This window comes from Chelonoidis abingdonii, chromosome 20 (genome assembly GCF_003597395.2).
Source record: "Chelonoidis abingdonii isolate Lonesome George chromosome 20, CheloAbing_2.0, whole genome shotgun sequence".
NCBI lineage: Eukaryota > Metazoa > Chordata > Testudines > Testudinidae > Chelonoidis > Chelonoidis abingdonii.
In genome coordinates, this window is record NC_133788.1 from 12,448,610 (window position 1) to 12,475,132 (window position 26,523).

Here is a 26,523-nt window from a genome sequence, read left to right on the forward strand (position 1 = left end):
ACCTCACAAACTAGTAAGGCTCCTTTAACCTTGAGACGATCAGGGAATACCAGTTTGCATTGAAACACCCTATGTCCAAGTTGAGTTTGGATTACAGGACAATGAAGTAAAGCTAGAGGTTGTTTAATCCAGATGAACTTCTTTTTCACACCCATATAAAAAGGGGAGAATAAAGGGCTAATTGATGCACCCACATCCTCTATATTAAAATAATCACATCCTTTTCTCTTAATTTATGTAATTTGTTAGGGTCCTGACTATACTGCAGTAAGCCCTTTTCAGGAACTGATTTAACGACTACCCAACAGAATTTCAGTAAAATTGGACGTTCATGTAGTTTCTAGCAGTTTTTATTTGGAAGAAGATCAAGCCAACAGACATCAGCAATATCTGCTTAAATAAAGGTATAAATATTTTCACATTATATTCTTTGCCTTGAATTGAAAAAAATAAAAATAAAAAAGGACCTTTGCTCTCTTCTTCCCCTTGTCTGGTATTGGATGCACTTACCTGAAATAAAATCTTGGTTTTAAAATCCTAAGGCCTGGTTCTGCCAATGGAGAATTGGGGCCTAAAATGCCACGTCAATTTATTTTGAAAAACAGAATGCAAGTCACTTGAATCACTCACTAAAAGAGGTTTTTTCCTTTAATAAGAAATGATCTAAATAAAGTCTTAAGGTGTTTCTGTAACAGTTCACTTGGAATTGAGGAATGCTCATTTCCTTTCCTTGGTGTAGGTTCCACGGCAAAACCAGAATATTCATTCCCAAATCTGAGAGACTTTGAACAGAATTCATTTATTCTAATGGAATAGACAGCTCAAATTTCTCACATTCACTATCTGAACATTTATCAACATTAATCACTTAAAGGTGTCCATTTTTTCTTTCCTTTTTTGGTTATGTGCTTTTTGCTTCATTATGTTGCAGAGAGACCTACAGGCTTTTTTTTTTTTTCCAGCTTGCCTTTTATGTTACTAATTTAATTTGTCTTGCACAGAAGACACAATAATGACTTCAGAACTAGTGAAATGCCAACCAAACAAGAATGAAGAGCGTTCAAAAAGGCAAGCGAAATGGGGGGGTGGAGGGAAGAAGGATTTTTAGTACATCTGCTTAATACTTTTTCCTATGTCTTTTGTTAACATCTGCTTAATTTGAGTAATTAACATTTTTGGGAAAGGATATCTTTGTTAAAAAGACTCACTACCCACTTTTAATTAAGGTGAGAGGAAACAATACACATCCCATCTGAGACAACGGATAGGGTCCTCTAGCCAAACCAGAGAAAACCAGACTGACAGGTGATACTGTCAAATACGGTACCTTTCAAACCCTTTTTATACTTCATAAAGAAGCAAAAATGGGCACAAGGTCAATTCTAGACGAATTCTTTGTATGGTCCCTTTAATAATACACTTACATTACATTCACAATTAGGGCTAGGAGGACTCAGGCCTAAAAATTTTAAAGATATCGGACCCTCCTACTCTGAAATGTGCGAAAGGCATAGCCACTTCTTGGCTGAGAAGGAAGACACAGCAGCATGCCCATCGGCAACGCAAAGCAAATTAAAGGCCCAGTTGCTCTGCCTAAGCACAAACCTGCAAGGGCTCCAGAGCAGTGCAGCTTACATGATCAGGGGCCTACACAATCTCTATTTCCATAAAAAGTAAGTTGTGATATTCGAGTCAAACCAGCAATACAACCCAAGTAATTTACTGGCAGAAACACAGCAGTTAAGGGAACTTTCATCAGGATGTTAATATAGGTAAGGTATCAAATGTATTGTTAGATATGGTTCTATTTTAAAGCTTTAAAAGGGGAAATATATTAATGAAAGTACGTATCAAAATAACCCATGACAGTGATACTGCAGTCATTTACTCTTGTCATGAACAGTATTTTTAGGCAGCCATGTTTACCAGACAATATTCAATTCAATCAAATATATAAAAAAGGGCGAATGTCACAAAAGCAAGGAAATAGTTAAGGCTAGAAGCCCAGTCAGTCCCCAGCTCACCCTGCTGTATTTAGTCACTGTAGCTTATCTTCAGTTTCATATACTGCTATTAGAACATACTATTCTTATACACACACTGACATAACGGAGGTTAACGGCAGATTCCGTGCTTTTGCAAAGCCCCAAACCTATTTCAATATAGTATGAAAAAAAATGTACATTTAAGAAGGGGAAGGGACACACTGACATTCTGGGCTAACAGAACCTAGGAATTAGATACAATGCAAACAGATTTGCAGGCTGTCAAACCTTGGCAGGTAATATTTTGCTACGTCATACACATTATTCCTTTTCCCCGAGTTGTGGGCAATCAAAATAAATGCCACAAATAATAAAAACAAACCAAAAAACGGTTACACATTCATTAACCCTTTTACCTACTAAGGAAGAGGACAAGGGTAAGAAAAGTGAAGTGAATGTAACTAGTCAACCATGTGCACATCCACATGTACTATACAATTAGGACATTCAAAAATATTGACATGAAACACTGATCCTATATTTTCCTTTTCTCTTTCAATCATATTTATATATATATATATATGTGTGTGTGTGTGTGTGTAGTTTAACAGCACATATGAAAACACCACTATAAGCTTTCACTGTAGCCAACAGAATTCTCACAAATATAAACATTATTTTAAGCTTTTAAATTGTTAAGATTTCTTCAAACATAATACAGCTATATTGAAAATTTTTTTTAAAATTGTTTCAACATTTAAACTCCAAAAAAATTCATCTCAGGAATTTGCACAATTTTGTCAACAAAGCCAACTCCGCAGTCTTGAACCTGTCAATCTTCACTTAAAGCAAAAAGTTATCACCAAAATGAATGAAGCAGAATCCTTTTTGAGACTAATATAGTGGTGCTGCTCTGATGTTATTTTGAAGTATTACCTACTAGGAGATCTAGTTTAGATTTACATTCAGTATTTTGGAGGAGAGGGAGACAGCAATCCCTTTCTAAGCTTCACCCTTGCTGGCTGCACACCCAGGAAGCATCATTATTACCCTATGAGGAGACTAAGGGTGCTGGTAACAGCTATAAGGGCACGGCAATAGTGATTATTCTGAAGTTCCCTGTTCTTTGGATGAACTGCGTAAAACATTTTCTTAAAAGACTCCATGTTAAAAAGATTAAGAACAAAAAGTCTTCTACAAAATCCAGGAGTAGTTCCGCTCCTTCTTTAAAGTTTGAAGCTTGGGGAAAAAAGGTTTTCCACTAACTACTACAGGTTTGCTGTAATAAATGTATATGACAATGCCCTACACAACACAGGGCCACACATACTGAAGACAAATGTGATTGCTTTAAATGTCAAGTGGTATACAGGTCTTTACTTCTGTGTAAACAGAATGGAGAGGCTCCTGGAACCTCAATCAGAGTCCTGCCACGCTTCCATAATGTTCAGCCTTTGGGCAATGGAAATCTTGCCATGTTGCAGAGTTCAAATCCTGAGGATCAGGGTCTAAAGAGCATCATGATTCAGTGTCTGACCCAGAACTACTCTCCCGGCTAATTTCAATTTGTAGAGATGGCAAGTTATCTAATCGGCTTTTCTTCTGGCGAGATTGTTCTTTTTCTTTTATAAGAGCACCCCATGCCCGCTGGAGCTCTGAATCGTCCTCCTCTGGAGATGTTACTGAGTTTTCTGATTTATCTGGAGTCTTTTCTTGTGTCTTAGGTGCTGATCCTAAGCGGGTCCATAAATTACCTAATTGGATTAAAAACAACATGTCTGAAAATCACAGTAATGGATAATAATGAAAAACAGACATATATTCAAAAATATCTTCAATTTTAACCATTGAATGTACTAAATTTTGAAGACTTCAACTATGCAACCTTAATGTTCTCAACATATTTTTAAATAGAATTTAATATATTTCAAAGTGCAGGTCTACTCTTAAAAGTAACTATGTAAAATGGTGCTTTTATTTACTTCTACTGTATGTATCCAGAGCAATTCTTGCTTACAGCAGTGATAGTTAGGGCTCCATGTTTGTCACAAAGGTCGCGGAAGTCATGGATTCCGTGACTTCTGCAGCGGCCAGTGTGGCTGATCATGGGGCGAGCTGCGGGAGTGGCCTTGCAGCTGGCCGCTGCTCTGATGACCCCCGGGAGTTGGACCTGGGGACCAACCACGCAGCAGCTGGTACCAAAGGCTGCCTGAACAGCACTTCCAGGGTGGCTGGAGCAGTGGCTGGTGCCCCAGGGCTTCCTCCTGCGCGGCAGCCAGATTGGTAGCTGGTGCTGCGGGCCCCCAGATTCCTCCCCCGCAAGATTCAAATCAGGGGTATTGGACAGGTCACGGACTGTGTTTTTTTGTTTCTTGCCCATGACTTTTACTAAAAATACACAATTAAATCATAGCCTTAGTGATAGTATATTTTCACTAATTTTACTTCTGTTAGAACGGTAGAATCACATGTTTTTGAATAAGGCTTTGTCTACACTAGAAAGTGGAACCTTTTAACTATACCAGTATAGTTAAACTGGTACAACCCACCCCATGTGGGCAGTTCTATCAGTATAAAGGTGCTTTGTACTGAGATATAACTTATTCTCTTTCCAGTATGGGAATAGCAACCCGTATAAGACACCTTTATGTTGTGTCCATGCTAGGAGCTGGTATATGTACATTGCTTAAAAACAAACAAACAAACACATAAATCATACTCCGTAACAACACAGTTATATTGATAGACCTGGTCCACACACAGATTTTGTAAGACAGCAGGATTCAAATGCATCATCAAAAGAAGTTACAGTCTTCCCCAATACTTCCCTTACATCTGTGCAGCCTCTATGTGGTCTACAGATGCTTTATTACTGGGGATTTACAAGTATGAAAAGAGACAGTATGACACTCAGGTTAAGTTTTCAGGGCTGTCACCAAGAAAAGCTTTCTTTTTGTAAACTGAGAAAATGTGACCTAGCCTCACTAAGAAAGTTACGGAACTGTATCAAATTATTTTCACAAAGTCTCTTCTGAAAGTAGAGCCACACTTTAAAGAGAATGACAGTGAACATAAATAATTGTATTGCAATTCACAGTCAAAATGAGTAAAGGTTATGAACGTATATTAACAGTTTGAAATGCCAATTCCTTGGTTGCTATAGTTTCACACTTTTATTACCACATTATTACACCTCAGAGTTCGAGATATCTTTAACAACTGCTCTGTTCAGACAAGCTGAGCAAAAGAATAAAAAATAAAAATCAGGAAAACTTTAACACTGAGGATAGAGAATAACATTCAGGGGAAAATCTGTCTTAAAAGTTCCTTTATTCTATATGTTGAGAGAAAAGTAAAAATTAAATGCAATAAATTATATAATAATTCAACCATCATTCTATGATATTCTCCAAGACCAGATTTGGAAGACATTTCAACCAAATTCTGTCCTCAAAAATGTGCACAAGTTCCATTATCTTTTATGGGAATTGCATACATCTCTCAGGGCAGAATTTGGCACTTGTGACTTATAATAACCATTAATACAGTGCTTTACAACTTCAAAACATTCCACAAACATTCACTACTTGATTTCTAACTTCAGTCACCAGAATATTATTCCCCGAGGTTTTCATTTGAAGTTCCTCTTGTTCCCTAGAATCAAAGCAGTAAAGTATCTTAAAGGGAATAAGCCAACATTTGTGATCTTCATTACAAAAACTGCTTTAGCTATTACAAGTTATTCACATGAGGATTTTGTAATAAAGCTCATGAGATGGAATCTCTGTGCAAGATTATAAAGTCTAGAATTTTACCCACATGAATGGCAAAGCTTTAATGTTTAGGAATAATATTCTGTTTTAAGTTAATATCCTTTGGTTATTTTCTAGTCAAATGCCACTAACAGCATCAAGACATCATTGTCGTCTGTAGTTACAAGCTACATATGCACCCCTAAAGTAAAGTCCTATTTTCTCTCTGTAAAACAAACCTGCTTTCTTCTCTCTGGTGTCAGAATAAAGGCCTTTCACATCTTGTTTGGGTATCCCTAACCGGCTATGTACATCGGATACCGATTCTCGACGAGGGGTGGAGGTGCTACTTGGGGGCTTGACTTCTGGAGAGTGAGGTCTCTTTCCTAGTCTCTGCCGTACATCTGGAAATAACATGTGACAGTGATTAAACTGAGTAATCATGTACTGCATTTTCTTTAACTCTTCCAGCTGATCCCATGTCCTTTATCCATTTGCAAAATTTGGAATTAGAGAGGTTGATTTTGTGAAGTCTTTTAATTAAATCTTAACATAGCTCACTGTCTTTGAAATGCTCTGAATTCCTGTATTACAGTTTTTCCAGGCTAGAATTATTTCTATGACAGATTTGTCACATGGCATCTTTGCAAGGCACCTCCTTTTGGGATGTTTACTCTTACATGGCTGGGCTTTGTCCCAAAGATTAAAAAGTACCAACTTTTCTAAAGATCGCCAAAAGCTATCTTTGTTTTGGATCCATTTCTATTTTAGGAATATAAATACTGAAGGAAGAAAAAAGGGTGTCTGTCCAGTGTGAGGCAGTTTATATGAAAAGCATGACTCCTTCATTACTTTTTAGAATACATGAAAAAATCCACTTTAAAATTACAGTATTGCTTCCTCTAACTTAGAGAACTAAACTGAAAACCAGAGCAAAAGAATCTTATTGTAAAGATACTTAACCCATGATGTGAACCATGCCATACTGAAAACTGTAAGGGCTGCTCTATACTATCACGCTAAATCGATCTAAGTTACACAACTTCAGTTACGTGAATAACGTAACGGGAGTTGACGTAGTTAGAGCCACTTACTGCAGTGACTACATTGCGCTGTGTCGATGGGAGAGGGTCTCCCATCAACTTCCCTAATGCTTCTTGGGAAGGTGGAGTACACAAATCAATGAGCGAGTGCTTTCCCATTGATTTAGCGTGTCTTCACCAGACCCACTAAAATTGACACTCGCAGCACTGATTGCAGCAGTACCAGCAAATGCAGATACGCTTTAAGATTTGGATCCCTGCTTCTGCACTAGGACTCAGACAAAAACATGAAAGCAAATGCAACAGGAATATATATATATATATATATATATATATATATATATATATATATAAGTTGTCAATCTGAAGGACATGAAAGATTAGAGAAAGTATTAAACAGCTGGATTATTTAGTAAACTTTATATAAAGAAAGTATTCCTTCCAAGTGACGAAGAGTAACCTCTAGACATTACGCACATAAGAGGGTAACGAGTTACATATGCTCAAGTTTAAAAAAAATAATAAAAAGGACCAATCAACTAAGATTAAAACTCAAAACCTTCAAGTCATAAGCAACCAAAATATTCTGCACTTAAACAGGATCTTTCATTCAAGACATTCAAAGTGATTCATATTTGTTATTTGCATCATGTTAGCCCCACAATGTACTAGGTAGTTTCACACAGAAATACAGAATCTCTGCCTTAGAGAGCCAGCAATGTAAAAAGAAAAAAAAAAGGTGGGGAGATCGGATATAAGCCAAGTAATTCAGGCAACAATAAATTCTTCGTCTCCATCCAACTATTCATTTTTCCTTGTAGCAAGCTCCAGTTCTGTACCTAATAGTCATCAGATTAAAAAAAAGTAGGCAATATACATTTATCTCAACAAGCTCCTAATATCTGAATACAAGCCACCTGCAATTTCACTAATATATGAACTGTCTAAGCCTGGTAACATAAGATTCTTTATATTCATTATGAGGTGTGAAAAATTTGAGAGAATACTGAATTGCATATATGCAGAACCAACAGTTAAACATAATTCCTACAGGTTTATAAATTTCAGTACTAAACATAACCATTTTAAACAGCAAGTCATCCACTGTGTTACATTAGTTTTACATTACCTGATTTTGTAGTGCTGACTGGCTGACGCTGCCCTGTATTATTCTGACGTTTTTCCTCTAACAGTAGTCTTACATCTGCAACTTTTTCTGACGATCCTTTGCTGCCAATCCGGTTTTTGACATTACTGGATGCTACACTATCTGCTCTCATAGAGTTCCTAAATAAAGACATAATATATTTCTAATCAGCAAATAAATTCCCATGAAGGAAGTTCAACAGAGTCCTCAGGAATGTACCCTGTGCATAAACACATTTTGGAAGTTTGTGATATCAGGATTTCCCTTATTAAGAAATGGGGAAGAACACAAAATCTATCACTGTAAAAAAAACAAAACAAAAACAAAACTGCATTCTAGAATCAGTCTTAGCTCTTCAAGCATATTATCAATATGTTCAGAGCATAATATGCTGCACATCCTGCATCCAGGATTCCTGAGAAGCCTGTAACAAATAGGAAGCAAATGTTTTTCCAGTTTTAAACAAGGATATAAGCATATCTTGTCAAAACAACAATAGACAAAGTATCAATGCTTCTCTAAGTTCAGGTTCATCATCCTTTGTTACTCAAGACTATAAGCAATGTGCTCAGGGGCTGCTTGTAAACATCTTATCTGTCAGGGAAAGTGCAGATAAGGGATACATTTGTAGGCTATGATAGTACAGAGTTTGCAATCCCTTTCGCTAAAGAGAAAATGTATTTTCTTTAAAGATATCTGCTACAGTCTCCAGTAATAAGTGCTATCAGCACTATTCTGACAGCATTCGGACCACTATGAGGTACTCTGGAAACTAAAAATAGTGATGTGAACAAGCTTAATCAGTATCTGATTCAAACAGAAGTACACCAGGTTGGTGTCAACACAGCAGTTTCACTGCACTCAAAGTAATTCAGAGTATATGAACAGTCAGAAAACTATTAGGCTGATTTAATTCACGTTCTAATGGTTCCATCACATTCTATTATATTATTGAAGAGACCTGCAGATTTTTATTAGATTTTAATACTGAAAATGTTAAAACCTACTTTTACTTTTTACCGTTAAAAGGGTTGTTGTTGGTTTGTGGTTGGTGTTGGCTTTATGCACATTTCTCCTAGATTCAGCAATGAAAACACAGCAGTCAGTTCTATTTATTTTAATCAGGTTCTCATGCATTAATACAATGCTGCAATGTTAGATTACAAACATTGCAAGGGAATATTTAACAATTTTACATTTGGATTAAAGGTTAATTTCAGAGAGTTTTCTGTATTTCTTCTTTTAAATATCTTCCACTAAATCATGTCAGAGCTAAAGAGGGCGTGCTGATGCTGCCACTTCATTTCAGTCATTACAGTTATGTCACTGAAATGACAAGTGATTGATCTTAATGAAGAGTCAAATTGGATAGGATTTCAAGGAGAGTTGTTACTCAGTGCTAAGGATTTTCAGCATTAAATATACTACACATCGAGATGTCATGCTATAGTGGCTACTTTAGAAGGGTTCCGTATTATATCAAGTCAAAGCAGAATACTGCAATTGTTGTTAAGATCTTCACATGTACTATTGAGTCACTTCTTTTGAAATACATGGTCTAACTGGAATGATGTTAATATTGTTCATGGCACAGAAAATTAAGTGGCTACTGAACATGTTTTTGGACAACTCTTTTACATACACTATTTAATAAACACTTATTTCACAGTTTTTTACATAATCAGTATATACTTAAAAAAAAGTACAGCCCCAGTCTTGCAGACACTTGTGCATATGAGTAAATTTAAACTTGTGTAGTCCCATTGAATGCAGCAGAATAACAGATATATAAAATTACTGCGTACATATTTGCAGGATCAGGATCAAATGCCTGTACTACATGGGTTTTCACCGTTAAAGGGTGACTCAAAATACTTAAGTTAACGAGTTGAGGTCCTGAACAGTTATTGTATTTTTTTTTAAATTTAAAACAGCAGTTCAGTTGATTTTGTCAATTCATATAAGTGATTACATTATTTTCTAGAGCTTTTAAGCTTCAATTTTTTTTTAACCAAACTGAAATTTAATTATAACATAATGCAAGAAATACTTTGTGACTTGGGTTTTTAAGCAATAAAATGCAAGAAATTAAATTTTTACCTAATAGTTTTCAATTGAGATTCCACCTCATCAGCATACATTGTCATTTTCATGCTCTTTTTGGGAGATGGAGTGGATATCATTTTCAGTTCAAGATCATAGTCCATTTCATCAGAATCAGATGCACTGGCACTCGATCGTCTTGCTGCACTGCGATCTCGAGACTGTTTGAAAGCTTGTAGTTCATCCCGGTACTCTACTACAACCCTGTCGTCCTCATCCATATCCTCATCTTCCTCCTCCTCCTCTTCTTCCTCAATAGGCTCCTCAGGAACATTCACTAGGCCTGAAACACAAAAATTAATTTTGAGAGATTGCAGCTTATCCTCTTCATAAATGTTTGCAGAGTTTTTGTAATCATGTTGGTCCCAGAATACGAAACACAAGATGGGTCAGGTGATGTCTTTCACTGGACCAACTTTAAAGCCTGAAGAAGAGGTCTGTGGAGCTCAAAAGCTTGTCTCTTTCATCAGCAAAAGTTGGTTCAATAAAAGATATTACCTCACGTATCTTGTCTCTTTTTCATAAAGTTAATTAAAAATCAAGATTTAGAAAAAATGGAAAGTAAATACAGGAAATATAAAACTGCCATGAAACATGCCATAATCTGTACCATTCACTGTCTTGGAAGGGAGGTTAAGTACTACAGCTGGATTTTTTTGAAATGTCTGAATAACTGTATGATCAATTATATGAAGCAATACTTATTAGAATTAATTATCTTTATTTTATCGCTTGTATAGTGCCTTAAGGTGATTACTGCTGGTGACAGAGAGAAAGATTTCTTCCTGATCCCATATTCTGCACTGCACAACAGAACAGATGCATCATGTATTGCCAATGTCCTAAATCTATAATATATACTCAGAAGTAAAAAACAGTGTTTTAATCTTATGTCATATGCAACAGGAAGCAAACACTGCCCCATCAAGTAATACAGTGTTAATTACACACAGTTAAATGGATGATGGTGCAGTTTCAGCACCCTCTTCCAATCTTCATATGACTCAGTACATATATAGGAATATATTCTAGAAAATGCATTGAATGCACTTTGTATCAGTCTTTTTTTTACAAAGCAGTCAGCAGATATGCAGCCTCCTGTACAGTTTTTTCCTTAACACTTAACATATTTCTTCCCATATTATCTCCCTAATACACACACCCATAAATCACGTGACCACTGTAAAGGCTAAAGTACCGATTAGAAGCTCACTGATAGGGTTTTCTGGACTACGTTCCCCTGGAATATATACCACCCAACTACTTTATTTTTGTCATGTATTGTAAGGTAAGAGTTGAAATGGCAAATATGACAGTTTAAAGTGAAGTGTAAACAAACCATTAGATATTTTTGTCTCTTATGCTCCAGACCTCATTTCCCAAATCTCTGAAAGAAAACAATCAAGTAAAATGAAGTACTTACTGAATTATGCTAAGTGATTTGATGTTTTGTATCTGAACTGTTGCTTGCAAAACCATAGGACAAAATCTAAGTGCTGGGGGGAGGGTAAAGCATAGCTCTTTTTCACTTATCTGACATTGTTCTATTTATCAGATTAATTATGCACAATCTATGTCAAGTTGACAAACCTGAAGACACTAACAATGATATTTTGGCAGGTGTTCCATTAATATTTCAATTACCGTTTTACTTGAGAGAATGCTTTTATTTAATTAAAGGTATTATTTTAGAATTTACATTGTGTATCCTGTTGCTTAGGTTATACTTTGCATTTGAATAGCACCTTTCACAAGAGGATCTTAAAAGGACTCTGCCACTCTGATTTCTCACATCATCCTTGAGAAATCGTTATCAAGTAAAGGTTAAGAACAGTGTTTAAAGCATTAGACACACATCTGGGCTTGAGACCGAACTCTGTCTCAGATTTCCTAAGTCATCTTGGACAACTGACTTCATTTCTGTGTCTCAGTTCCTCACCTGCAAAGTGGGAATAATGTTGTTCAATCAAAGAGAGGTACTGTAAGAATGATTCAGTCAGATACTATAAAAGCCATATAAAGTGGTCAGATAGATAGGGAAACAGGAAAAACAAGGTCATGTAACAAGTAAATCAGTGGCTAAGCAGGGCCAAGAACCCTAGTATCTTGACTCAATTCCATGTTTCAACTATTAGAAATGCCTCCACCCAAAACTAGCATGTGGTAACCACCATTTTCTCCTGGACTAAACTCTGCTTTGGTTAATTATTTAATGAGGCAGAGTGGACAGAAAAGGCAGGCCTGTGAAGCACAAAGACCTATATTTTATTTCATTCTGCAGTTTCACAACAGCTGCAACACTTGTTTGAAGATGTAAAGCATTATATATATATGTTCCCAGTACTGTCATTAATTACCTGAATGCCGGTGTTTATAAGGAGGTGTCAACCCAACATCATCTCCAATGAGTGTCCTTTTCTTTATCACATCACGATGGATTCGACGTGAATGATATCTTCGTTTCCTGGAATGTCAACAAAAGCAAACACATTTCTGCCATGTAAAAGGCCAAAGGAAAGTGACCTAAATTCAACCACAGAGTAACAGCTGCAATTTCTATTGACTTCAGTGGCAGCTGAACACATTTACTCTATGGCTCTATTTTGCCGAGTACAAATCTCTCAACTATAAGCACTTAATATTCAATTCAAATTTTTATAAATGTAAAGTCAACAAGTCAACTTTGCTAAAATACAAATCAATGCTCCCCACCCGCAAGTCTACAGAACTTTGAGGGATGACACTCACAAGTTAGATGGCCCTGTAAGTATGGATGGACACACGCACGGTTCCACTCCCCTTTATCATGTACTCACCAAGAGTTGCTAAGAATTCCTTTCATGCCACCATAATTAGGGTTGCCATATTTCATGTAGTACTGACTTCTTCTTGCAGCTCCCAGCTCTTTTTTATCATCTGAAAATGTGTAATTAAGTTACAGGAATACTTTTCCCCTAACCACACTGGAGCAAAAATAATGAGTGCCCAGTCAAAGATATGAAATATATATTGTAATAGGCAGTCTCAACTACTGTTGCGCTATAAAATATCGAGTCTCCTTCATGTGAGTAAAAGATCCGTGTACGTACTAGGAACAAAACGGATTACAATGCTTGCTGACAATTCCTCTGAAATAAAATTAACAGTAACAGACACTGGGTTCAACTAATTTCATTCCATGGAGATGACAGTTTCTATTTATCACCTTCCTGTTGTATTATGTATGAATATGGAGACTATCTAATTAGAGATGTCATTGTCAGAACTGCATGAAAAAGGACAGTCAAACTGGAAAAAAGTCAGGACTTGAGTTTGTTTACCTTAAATGCATTAATATTATCTATTGACATGACTGTAGCTGGTAAGAGCTTCCACCATTATCACATAAAGAATTCCAACACCATGACAAATGGTTCTTGATGCACAGAAAAGGCAAAATTTGCCCTTATGCAGAGCCTATTTTGTGGGCTTCAGTGGGACTAAAGTGGTAGATATATCTTTTACCGAATCTTTGCATTAGGCTGAATTTTACCCAGAATAAGTTTTACAAATACGTTCTTCACACATTAAAAATACACACAAGTACTGTGCGATTTTAACATATAATGCTTGACAAGCAATCTAACACTTTAATAATGATTTTATTTGTATCTGTGTTGTAAAGACATCATTCAGTCATCAGTCACCTTCAAACACTGTATAGTGCCTATGCAGTGAGTTAGTTACCTTTAGTAGCAAATCTCATGAACAGTTTGTTTCCTTTAGCCAGCTTGTTGGCTGGGCGTAGATCGTTACGTAGGAGAGAATCTTCCTCTACCTGGGAGAGCGCATCCAACTTTGGAAAGAAAATATTTTAGATACAAATATAAAATGTTTTTCAGCACAGATCACATTCAACAGTAAAGCTAACAAATAATTACTAAGAAAGTATATTTTCATGTTAGGAGCTTTCCAGCAGATTTGTGAACTCAGCTGTTTTGCATTTCTTTAACAGACTGATTTATTAAAGGAACATTGGCAAGTTAAAATTAATTTTTTTTTAAACAAAAAGATTTCCCTCCCTGTCTTATTAATCCCTAAGTTACTAAAACTAAGCTTTTTAAAATCTAATTTACTTTCCACTACTTCTGACTATTTACATTTCATTCAGCCTGGACAATGAAAGACAACTAGTCAATTTTATTTTTGCTCACAGTCAGTTTCTAGCCTGTTTATCAACTTGTCACACACTAGCACAATGCTGCAATGTCTGGACTGCAAAAAACACAAAGTGTTTGTTTAGAAAAGTTTCCATTACATTTGTTTTACACAAACTGAAATCTGGGCCTACACTGACCTGACAGTATTCTATTAAGCAGCTCATCTTAAAATAAAGAGCTTTTTAAAAAATTTCTTTCACTCTAGCAAAATTGCAGCTGGTTTCTTCGGAAAAGCAGCATTCTTCTAGATGTGCTGTCCCTGCTGTTGTAAAAGTGAAACACTCCCCCGATGCATACCTTTATGTACAGTTTGCCAAAACCAAATAGCTTGGCTCCTCTTCATCCTTCCTCCTAATTACTCCCTTTATCTCCTTCTTCCAGTCTTTTCCATTCCTGCTTTCATACGGTTCTCACATGGGTGGAGCAGCTTCAGAATTCCCATATGCCAAATGCCCTCCCTCTCCTAAAAAATCATGTTCACAAAGCCATTCTAGGCTGATATCCTCACTGACAAAATCTCTGGACTTCTCCTTGCCTTCAATGTTTTCATAAGTACTAAATCTGATTTAGCATTTAATTTATGATACTACGCAATAGTCCAGATTCTGTATAATATTTTTCCATTAAGAGTAGAATATCGGAACGACCTCATTGCCCAAAACTGAATCTCTCATGTTAACTTTTTTCTTTCTGTACTGACCTCAACATCACTTGGATTGTCATCCTCAACCTCTCCTTCCTCGGTCTCATCGTCCGAGCTTTCCTCCTGTTTGTCTAAGGATAAACAAATTTTAGGATATTCTTCTTGATTTTATGATGTTGCCAGCATTTGCTTTTCATTTCCCTGTATTTTCTGAAATCAAACTGAGTAAGTTATCCATTGTTCTGGGTAGCCTGGAGAATAATTAAGATAGTAAACCTCTGGAAAAATTTTAAACAGGTGAGTACACATGATAACTAACTAATCATAGAGCTTCCTTTATGCTGGTGGACTCTACTAATGTAAGTGGCTGAAGCAGAAGTTTAACTGTCTGTTAATGTAAGATGACACACTGTGTTTCAGTTTATCAACTGCAGAGAGGTCACTGATGCCTTAATTTAGCTGCCACTTAAAAAAAATTTGAGTTAATGTTCAATAGTTAGAAAGTTACTGAGATAATCTCTGCAGCTCAAAAATTATGAGTGATTTCATTTCAAGAATCTAACATAAGTAGTTCTGGAAGCAAACTTTTAACCAGTAATACCAATCTATTGCTTGTATACAGTGTGCATTGCTAGCTGATGGCAGATATTTTCAGTTTATTTTTGGGGCTAAGAAAAAGGTTTTGTTTATATTGTCAGCAGAATCTTGTTTCAATTATTTCTGAAAGACAACTTAATAGTCCTTTAACCGTGCCTCTGACTCAGATATCTCAAAGCACTTTACCAACACTGGCTAAGCCCCTCAGCAGCCCTGTTTAGTAAGGAAATATAGAGATTCTCACCTAGCAACTAAATGCAGCAACTTTCAGAGTGGAATACAACAGCTGGTTACAGCACACAACAACTACACAAAAGTTATGGGCAGGAACGAAAGAATACTGAACCCAAATGAAACCATGGAGAATATTCAGACAGCAGAATGTAATTACTTTGGTGAAATTTGGCCAAGTTATCAGGGCTAGCATCCTGCCTCTTACAAAAAGGGCCACAGGATCTTTAATTACTGGCAAGAGGTTTTTAATGACAAAATGTGCCTAGGTAACTCCAGAATTATTTTACAAAAGGAATATATCTGAGCCAAAGCCTCCCTAATATTTTGGATTTATCCAATTCCTCAGACCTTAACTTACTTCATAAATTCTTCCCAACTGAAAAAGTCTGAACTTAGCCCAGTAGCCTGCTTTTCCAGGTGACCAGATGCAGAAATGTATGTGCAAGTTTAGGTCGATACATATTTTACTATTGTTGATATACACGTCATAGTAATTATTTTGTACCCGACAGGATCCATGTGAAAACATATGTCCTCAGTTTAAATAAGGTCTTTCCCTAGTCTCCAAAAATAACACAAGATGTATTTTAAGAATGTTACATTTTGTAGAATCTTGGTATTGGCCTGAAATCAAAGGTTAGGTTGTGTTTTAAAACCGCACAAAAAAGTTTTCACTACAAAGAAATAAGACATAGTATAGAGGAGGTTGGTAAAATAGTATAAAAAGCACCTAAGTCTTCCTCACAATACCTATTTTTGCATAGACTTAGTTTTCCCAAGGCAAAAAGGCGCTTGTTAGAAAGCCCCTGAGTTGCAGTGGAAAGCTGCAAGGAGAAATCTGCTATGAAGGCATCTGGAAACATAACAGAGGTGTGAAAACAGACCACATCTGGTGGCTTCTGCTAGTGCATAACATACAGAAAGTGGAGATTGGTAATCTGGATTTTGTTCATGCAACTCATACTTAAGCATAATTTACAGTTTCAGTTGAAACAAATGTTTTTATGAATTGCATTGTCACTATTGGTTGATAATATGCAATTCAATATCTTGGTTTGAACCACATCACAGGAAGTTAACACATCACCTAGCAGCAAAACAGTTGGATGTAGTCAAAGTAATAAAAGCCACAAATTCCTGTCTGTGGAAGTATAATGGGGTTATAATTAGGGGGATGTTGTCAGCAAGTAGATTCCATGTTTATCACAATTTGAAGGTATAGCTTAACTGCTTCAATTTATACAACTTACCTTGCAGTATGCTCTGTCTGGAAAAGGAGACTATGGGCACTGTGACAGAGTGGAATATGTCCGAGTCAAATTATGAACATTATCTTGTTCTATGCGTAGAAATGTTGGACACCGTGACTGCACAAGCCTGGACATGCACAAAGACTCCTTAAAGGACTAACACTAAGAGCCATCAAGACTGCAATCTGGGGTCAACAACTTTGATTGTCTTTCAACTACTGGCCCATCCCCATGGAACAATGGGTTTTCTACACAGGGTGCTGCAGTGAGGAAGGGGCAAACACACTAGCGTTTCAATCTGAGCACATGGCTCAGAGGAGCAGTGCTGGCTTTAGGAACTGCGGGGCCCAATTCGAATACCCAGTGGCGGTCCGGGTCTTTGGCGACACTTCGGCAGCGGAGGGTCTTTCACTTGTTCCAAGTCTTCCACGGCACTGACGGACACCCTGCTCCCGAAGACCCAGACCGCCGCCGGATGAGTAAAAAAAATTAAAAAGGCATCTAAGGCGTGGGGCCCTCTTAGGCATGGGCCCCACTTCTGGGGAATCGGCCTAAAGCCGGCCCTGCAGAGGAGAAACCCTATTTAAGGGCAGGGTTCTGCTCTGAGCAGAGGGGGGGGAGTGACCATTGGCTACATACAGGGACTTGCAGAGGAGGTGGAAGGGAAGGAGAGGGGAGGAACAGACTCTGTCCAGCTTAAAATACTGATAAAACCTTAGACTCACACAATGGATGAGCTCATACTAGGTCTAAGGACTTTTGTTTTAAAAGATCTGTAACTCGAATGCTTTAAGATCACTATGGTTAACCAATTCCTACGTTACTTGCTTTCCTGCCATGCTGTCCCCAACGGGGTAAAGCTACAAGCCTAGAGTGCTCACAGCCCAGGTGGAGCCCTGGGGAGTGTATGTGACTGGGGGACACAGGTGGTCACAGACACTGATTTCAAAATCCTGGAGAGCAGCATCCCACATCCCAAGGAAGGGCATTAGACAAGAGGTCAGAGCTTGGGAATGTGCCCTAGGGTCTCAAAGCTAGAAACAGTGGCTAGACTCTAGCCAGATGCAGTTGATTTGGAAGCACATGGGACCCAGCAATTGGGTCTATTTGCAATAGATTTGTAAACATACAGTGGGGTATTGGGTCAGGTTTTAACAGGGTCAAATTCAGAGATAATATAAATAGTGATGGAAGTTACACATTGGTAAATCAATGTCATTTGCAGAAAGGATGCTGTAGTAACAAGGAAAAGCAACCAACAGGAGGGTTTAAGATGATAAAGAACCTTATTACAGGCACTTGGTTCTCATTGTTACAACCCCACCCTTCCACCCACTCAGCTTGTGAGTTACAAAGACTGTGTAAACTTACCCCACTACTTAAAACACCTCTGAATTTGTCCTTATGTTTAGAATGTTCAGTACAGATCATATTACTGATTTTGGTATCTCTCCAACCCACCTTTTAGGAAGCAGCTCCTTCAAAAGGTTTCCAAGATGAAAGCCTTTTTTAAAGTGGCAGAATATCATTACCTGAAACTACATGACAGAACCTCCTTCAGTAACTCAAATTATGCAGCACCCAAGCCAAGAAAATATACTTTAAAGAATGCGGAGTTTTAACTGCATGACCTATATCTTTGCATCTACCTTTCTTGTTTTTTTCAGTTGCTTTCTCCTCGTTGTTTTCTCTGTTTTTGAGTTTATCCTCATCAGGCATAGAGCTCATATTTATAAGAGCTCGTGTTGCTGTCACTTCATCAAGCCAGACTACATTACCTAAAACAAAAAACACACACAAAAATAGTTCTAGTTAGCTAAAATTTTCCACACAAGCTCTTAAGATTATATCCTTTATCTTACAGTCCTTTATGCAGAAGACAAATTACTAGTATAAAACTTCAGTCACATAATAAGTATATAAAGTTATATGTACCAACAGGAAGGGAGATTATCAGATGTGTTTCATAAAGGGAAAACAAATCCTTTAGCATGTTTGATCAGCAGAAGACAACTCTTATCACACAGGACAACACAGGCCATACACCATATTATTTTCTGATCAAAACTTAAAAAAAAATGCTGGAATGATTAAGGTCTACATAGATAATAGGGGCTCATTTATTTGTGCCAATAACTAGAAGACCCACTCAAGATTACTGCACCTTCTGAATATGCCAGTGACCGACCATGATTAAATCAAGGATACTGGCTCATAAAATGATCCGTTCATTTATTTTTAAGAGTGTTGTTTAGTTTCACTGTGTAAAACTCTTGATGCTATTCTAGGAAGTATGACTGAAGTATATTTTGTAAAATAATTAAGTTTAAGTAACAAGAGACTTCATTGCAGAACTTGCTGAGAAGAAGGGAGAGACTGTTAAGGGGTTTTTGTACAGATTATCAAATTTGTAGATTAGTGATGCAAGGATTAGCAATGTTCACGTGCACTGAAGAAAATACAATGCAGATTTGGTACTTATAAGAAAAATCCCTGTAAGAAGAGAGAGAATTAAAATTATACGCAGTAGAACTGATTATGTCAGGCCAATGATAACTCTGTTAGACATGTGACAATGAAAGAGAGGAAAAAGAAGATTTGAGAGTTGCTTCTTAAAAATCAGCATTAAGCAAAAAGTCCTTTTATTGAGATGCATTCAGCCCAGCTACAGCCACAAGCGTTAAATGCTGTTCTGCTGTTTAATGATTCTGGAAAAACCAGAGCAATAAATTTTATCTTGTTTTATATTAAGATGCTTGAATAGATAAGATTCACTGTAGGGGAAAACACCCATAGTCTAAATGTAAATGCAGGCTGAAGACGGAAAAGCTACATATAAACCAAATACCCAAGTGCCCATCAATCTTTGGATTTTTAAAGTCTACACCTTTTCTTTGTGTCTCGCTCTGAAGAACAAGGACATTACCTCAATGTGTCTCGGACCTTTAAAAATGCTACAATTCTGTTGCACCAATTTAAGACGCACTGCTGCAGCTTGTCATTTTCACCAGAGTTAGCATCTTTCACAACATTCTATATTGCAGCAGGGTGTAGCCAACCTAACCTGCTAGAGCTGCGGTAATTTTTCTCACTAACCAATAACTTAACTATATATTGCTTTTGATATTCACAGTTCTTTATTAACTAGTTCTTTCAAACACCCCTTTGAGGTAGTAAGTTTACAGATGGGGAAGTTTAAGCGCAGAAGGGTCAGGGACTTGCCCAAAAGCTACAAAGGAAATCAGTGGCAGAACTAGTAACAGAATCCAAGAGCTCTGGAATACAAAAAATATTAAGAACTATAGGCTAAAGACTTAGTTTACTTACACGATGTGTCATCTAGCCATTCAATATGAGCAGGAGGATACTCTTTAAAATAGGCAAAGATGTCCTGAGTACTCATCTCATCTACCCCGCAAACGTGGACTGTATCCAGCCTCACTTTAGGGATTGCTGTAAACAAGAAACAAAACCACCGCTCATTTTTACAAAATGAGTTTATGTATTAGAAACATGTTGAATTAAAAACCAAAATCATTTTTAAAAAGTGGAGAATAGTTTATTAAAGTCAGGTACATCCTATACCAACTTAAATGCACGATCTTCTAATCTAATGGCCTGGAACCTAACTTATAATTTCACAATGTTTTCACCTTTCTAGCTGAAAATAAAAATAGGATACTTATCAATCCAAAATCATCAGAAATATTAAAATGTATTGCTACCGAAATTCTACTGCCAATCACCAATAATAATTTGATTTTAAAGACAGCATGCATGTTGTTATTAACTTTTCAATAAGAATGTAAAATCTTCAGCTTATTTTAAAGGTACATGATCCAATAAAAAAACAAATCATGCCATTCTGAAAGTTTTTTTACTTAGTATTGTTACAAGCAGTAGTAAGGTTACCCATAACAGAAAATTAATATTATTTTCCTCTGTTTTCAATGTCTTCATCATGTATTTCACAACCATCTGTACAGTCAGTTTCAAGTTTCCTCTGTATAATCAATGGCCTAGGTCTTGATCCTGCAAATGGATCTGCACAGAAGGACCGTTAGGACCTTGGTCCTGCAACTGCATCCACATGGGTGGACCTGTATGACCACATTGAACCTCGCTAACTGCAACAACATAACATTCATGTGGATCCACTTGCACTAATGCAGTTGCATGACTGGGACTTTAGTTTTTTTTCTGTATGTTCTTTACACAGCAATAATGAGAAATATTTTAAATAATATGGGAAAATGTGGTTGCAAAACCACAAAGACTGGCAAGAGATTCAGAGGCAGGTGCTGAATGGTTTTCAGACTACTTTTAACCCTTTAAAAAAAAAAAAAAAGAGACTTTTAAAAACTTTATAACATCGCTTTTATTAAATAAATACTGAACAGACAACTTACTGGAGCCTTGTAACCATGTGTGTGTGCACCAACAGCTTCTGCTGTCTCAACTGACAGAAAAGCCTTGGACAGTCAGTCTACACGCAGCAGTGGATATTGCTGCCACGTCATTAAAAAATGCTGTCTGCCCAAAATGGTTCTGTTTCTTTTAAGTGTCATTATCCTCCCACAACAATTTTTATTGTATTTATTTTTTAGATTGTCTTCAAGTATTTTTTTAAATGGGAACGTGAACAGAAAAAAAGGGAAGTGAAAAATACAAGATATTTCTCCTAGTGATGCTCGCTTTTTCACTCACACCTAGAAAGGAGTGAGGAAGTATGGCCATCAAGCCAAGAAACAGGAAGGAAACAATCTAGAGATTCTGCCTTTCATTCAGTTTGATAAGCTCATGGTACATTCCCTACCTTTCTTCATCATATCTCGTTCCAATGCCACATTTCTCTGGGCAAGGTTCACTTCAGCTCGAAAATGAAAGCGCTTCGCTCTTTGCTCCTTTTTTTCAATTGCTTCCTGCAGGAAACAAGGTCAAATGGAAAAGTAAATTGATGCTTTGTTCCAAACAAGTTTCATAGTAATACCAGACATTTAATAAAACACAAGTGGCCAGAAATTAATCATTACAAAGTTTCTATTAGTTTTCATTAGGCCTGGCTAAGTCAACAAAAAAAGAAAATTAAAGGGACAAAATTAAAAACTCTTTCACAGCTTGACTAAGAGTCAAATGATTATTGTCTTGTGACCAAACAGCATAATGGGAATTATGATGTGTCGTCCGTCACTGACTCTGTATGACCTTGGACAAGTGCTTAACCCTTCTGATGGATAACCAAATTTACTGATCCTTAAAATTAGTATACATCAAAGGCAAAATTCAGCAAATCTTTACTTGAAACAAATGTTTCCTCTACCAGGCAGACTAATCTTTTATTTTGAGACTGCTGGCTTGTTTATGTGGAGGAAAAGAGAAAAACATGTTGAGAAAATACAGATCACGCAGTTTCCAGACAGTTAAAAAATATTATTTGGAGACCTGTGGCCCTTGGGAATATCCCTTTGTCTGCCCTGTGGCCTTTGGGAATATCCCTTTGTGTTTGTACTTCATCAAGACTAACTGGAATGCTGACTATAGAAATCTTGCTGGGATTGGTAATCCAAACTACTTCCAGGGAGCCCATCAACAGATTCTCTAAAACCAGTGATACAAAAGATGTTATGGAAGCCCTCAACAGCGACAGTAATTTTCTTTCTTGCGATTGATTAAGAATACCGCAGTCTAAAAAACTAATGAGTGTTTTAAAAATCTTTCAATCAACTAAAATGAAACTTGTCTCATAAAAATATCCTTAAGCAAGAACTGCCCTTGGATATAACTACAAGATAAATTTGACCTTTTAATCATAGTTTTATTAGATTTCCCAACCAACTCATTTTCATTATTCAGCACTATACATCTCTGCCCTTAATTATGAATTCCATTTTAAAGCTGTTATTAAGGAATGTAACAAAGGAGGTAGATTTTCTCTCTGATACTATAACTTTAATTGCTTCCTGAACTACAAGTCTCTGACATACAGAAGCTATAGATTTGTAGCCAAGAATGCTGATTTTCAATTTCTTACACCAGCTCCATTTGTGCTCTTGGGCAAGTAACAAGTTCTCTGGCTGAGCTTTCTCTAGGCAAAATGGGAATAAAACTCATGCATCGTCTCTCACAGTGCTGCTGTGAAGATTCATATTTTATCATCTGAAAATGTAAAATCCTAATAATACCACAGAACACTTAACACAGAACATGGAACAGTGCATTTTCTTTTCCATTTCCAGATATAACTTACAGTGATCTGTCATACAGTGATGCCAATTATTTAAAAATTGCAGTGTGTGCCAGAGAGACCAGCTGCAAGTTTAAGCTTCCAAAGAACCACAAAATGATCAAACCTTGTTTTGAAGCGACTGTTAATTTATGTACTTAAAGCCCAGTATGTGGAAACACACAATGATGCCCTTTGAAGACTCAAGACAATGGAACTAGATTTTCCTGCCAAACACTTATTTTTCCTTGTCTGTCACTCACATAATAAGAAAAATTCAGCTGACCTGACTGGAAGGGCTTTGCTTTGCACTATGGAGTTGCATCACTGCAATTCCAAGAGAGTCGCCTTGTTTTCTAAGCTTTTAGAAACAGTATTACAAATTCCTGGCGGGGTATGAAAACTTTGTCTACAAATAAATCTTTCACTATAAAATCATAGAAAGAGATGGTTGGCTCAGCATTTTCATAGACCTTGTTTATTTTGTACATTTTGTGACTTACAAATTGCTGCCTCTAATATTTTACACGAGACAGACATCACAGCAGGAGAAAAAATTTCACCAACCTAACATCAAAACAAGAGCTCTCCAGCTATAAAAGAGTGTCTAACCTCAGTAATACTCAGACATTAGGGGTCCAGGAGCCAAATTAGTGATCAGCATTGCCCAAAAGAGCCACAGTAGTATGAATTCATTGTTTCATGTACTATAATACTATACATATATACATACACCCCCCCCAGCCCAATATAATGCGACCCGATATAACATGAATTCAAATATAACGCAGTAAAGCAACACTTCGGGGGGGCGGGGGGGGCACCAGGGCTGCGCGCTCCGGCGTATCAAAGCAAGTTTGATATAACACAGTTTTTTGGCTCCTGAGGACAGTGTTATATTGGGGTAGAGGTGTGTATATATATAAAATCCTCACAGCAAAATGACTGATTAAGTATTATTATTTTATCAACTACAATTGGTCAATAACATTGTAAAAGCATCCTGATTGGTTAATAATTAAGGCTCAGATTTTTGTCACAGATATGTTTAGTAAAAATCACAGACAGGTCGTGCCCAATAAACAAATATTCACGGAAGCCCGTGACCTGTCCGTGATTTTTACTAAAACTAGCCTTGACAAAATGGGGAGGGAGGAGGGTCCAGCACCCACAGTGGCTGGGCTGCTTGGGGGGGGGGGGGAAGGGTGGTGGTCCCCCTGCTCTCCCCCACCAGGGCTGAGCTGCTGCAGGGTTCTCCCTGTCCTCCCCCACGGGCCGGGCAGCTGCAGGGGGGCTCCTGCCTCCCATGGGAAGTGGGAGCTCTAGGGGACCCTCCAGGGAGCTTCAGGGTCCCCCTGCTGTCCAGCAGTTAGGCTACGGGGCTACCTGCTGACAGCAGTCCAGCCCTGGGGCAGAAAATGTCACGGAGGTCTCTGGAAGTCACAGATTCCATGAACTCCATGACATAATTGTAACCCTATTAATAATTAAATCACACAGGGTTTTAACATCAAAACACCCGCAGGAGACACATCTAAGAACCAATCACTGGTCTAAGTGTACTGAAAATGACCATTTATCTGAATTTCCTGAAGACCAGCTAACAATGCTTCCTATCGAACAACAGTAATACAAAACTTTGAAAAGACCCACAGCACAATATTACCTTGGAGGTGACATCTATTCCTGTGATGAAACTTCCAGCTTTGTTTTCATACCTTCTACTAGTGTCCTGAAACAAAGCAGAACTGTGATGAAGGCTGAATGCAACAAACCAGTTAGACTGATAAAATCTCACCTGGTAATCAGCTCTAAAATAAATCCATTCCTTTCTACTCTCTTCTAACTCTATGTGCCAGTACGTTCTTGACCAGATGTAGACAACACTCATACAATGGAATTACATACAAACAGAATGGATCAAAGCAAATGCAGCTTCCCTTGGCATAAGTAAGTTTTAGCAGTAGTTAAAAATCTAGTACATCCACTATCACAGGGGAAAATATATTCTGCCACAGCAGGAAGTGGAGGTGATAATCAAATAGCATTACCAACTCTAACGTCTATGGTTTCAGGTATAACTGTCTTCCAATTGAAAAACTTGTGTGTTCAACATAATCATATTATTTTAAGATATCAGGCTCTCTAAGAATTACAACTTACCAGTATTAGGTTATCAAGCAACCTTTTAGCACAAGATAATATTAAACTCAACTTTCATATTAAAAAAGTAACTTTTAAGCCTCTTGGCGTCATTGGTTCTAGTCCCAGTTCCCAAAATATCCCAGTCGGAATCACTGCCTTTTTTTGTTAAATTATGTCATAAAAATTAAGAGTGACAGGTAGGGGGAAAGACGGGGTTTTTCACTGTCATCAGTTAGTTCTGCTGAGTTTACCTGTTTGCACTCAACCATGTAGACTCTATGCCAATAATCCAATTTCTTCTCCACCCTCCAGCTAAATGGCCATTTACCGTCTCATTCCGGCTTTGAGGCCTCGGCATTTCCCTGCCCCCCCCCCCCCCCCGACCTGTTCAGTCTGACAAGCCGCCCCGTCCTCACTAGGATTCTACGTCGTGTGGCTCGCTCGAGTTACTCCCTAGCGCACAGCCTCAGAGATGGGGGGGGGCTGCTGTCCCCCCACCCGCGCTACCTCGGCCGCCGCCCCCACCTCATGCCACACAGGCCCCCTCCTGGAGAGAGGCTGTTAGACGTTCACCACGTCCCCCGGGGACTCAGCCCCCCCCTCCTTCCGCCAGCTTCCCGCCTCCACTGTCTGCCCCTCCCCCCCGCCGCCCGGGCCCCGCACCGCACCGGGAGCAGCTCCCGCAGCGAGCGCCGCACGGGGACGGTCTCCAGCTCGCCCTCCTCCACCTCCATGGGCTCGGGCTCGGGGCCGCGGGCCGGCTCCTCCTCCGCCTTCACCGAGATCCGCAGGCCCCGCACGGCCGCCATCGCTCCGCCAGGCCCGCGCGCCCGCCCGCCCGACGCAACCAGCGAGAGGGGCCCGCCGGATGGACTGAGCGCCGCGCCGCCTCCCAGCCCGCCTCCACGAGCACAGAGACGGGGTGGCGGATAGAGCGCCGCCGACCGGGTCATAGAGACGGCAGCTGGCCGGCCAGAGCGCTCTTAATGCCATAGAGACGGGGAGGGAGCACGACCAGCTTGGTCCTCCAGGGCCGTGGAGTACAAAGAGGAGGCTAGAGAGGCCAGTTGCCTTATTGGAGCCACACTGTGACTGCAAGAGAAAACCCTACAGCCTTGCCTCACAGCGGGGGCCTCCGCTGGCTGCTCCCGGCATGTCACCATGCTGTAGGGTGACCAGATGTCCTGATTTTATAGGGACAA

The 26,523-nt window shown here is 38.3% G+C and overlaps 1 protein-coding gene across 2 annotated transcripts; it reads right to left on the bottom strand.

The window, feature by feature from the left end:
- Positions 1–334: 334 nt before the first annotated feature.
- On the bottom strand, positions 335–26,190 carry NCBP3 (nuclear cap binding subunit 3). 2 transcript variants are annotated; one of them, XM_075074047.1, is made up of 14 exons: positions 25,990–26,164; positions 24,843–24,908; positions 21,770–21,875; positions 20,281–20,406; positions 18,603–18,731; positions 14,930–15,003; positions 13,757–13,865; positions 12,847–12,946; positions 12,388–12,494; positions 10,028–10,313; positions 7,910–8,067; positions 5,977–6,141; positions 5,594–5,639; positions 3,651–3,739 (listed from the first exon to the last, which is right to left on the bottom strand). In XM_075074047.1, exons 1-13 carry the CDS (start codon positions 26,128–26,130, stop codon positions 5,617–5,619), a joined length of 1,590 nt encoding a protein of 529 aa, XP_074930148.1. In that variant the 5' UTR covers positions 26,131–26,164; the 3' UTR covers positions 3,651–3,739; positions 5,594–5,616. The 2 variants fall into 2 exon arrangements, with proteins under 2 accessions (XP_032630346.1, XP_074930148.1); XM_032774455.2 differs by lacking the exon at positions 5,594–5,639 and having other exon boundaries at positions 335–3,739; positions 25,990–26,190.
- Between the last annotated feature and the right edge of the window lie 333 nt (positions 26,191–26,523).

Excerpts from the sequence above, each read along its gene's own strand:
- NCBP3 (XM_032774455.2), bottom strand. The coding sequence starts at position 26,130 with ATGGCGGCCGTGCGGGGCCTGCGGATCTCGGTGAAGGCGGAGGAGGAG. Across the intron at positions 13,866-14,929 it reads ACAATCCAAGTGATGTTGAG|TTGGATGCGCTCTCCCAGGT; the intron begins GTCAGTACAGAA and ends TTCTTTCCAAAG. Across the intron at positions 3,740-5,976 it reads CACCAGAGAGAAGAAAGCAG|GTAATTTATGGACCCGCTTA; the intron begins GTTTGTTTTACA and ends TAATCCAATTAG.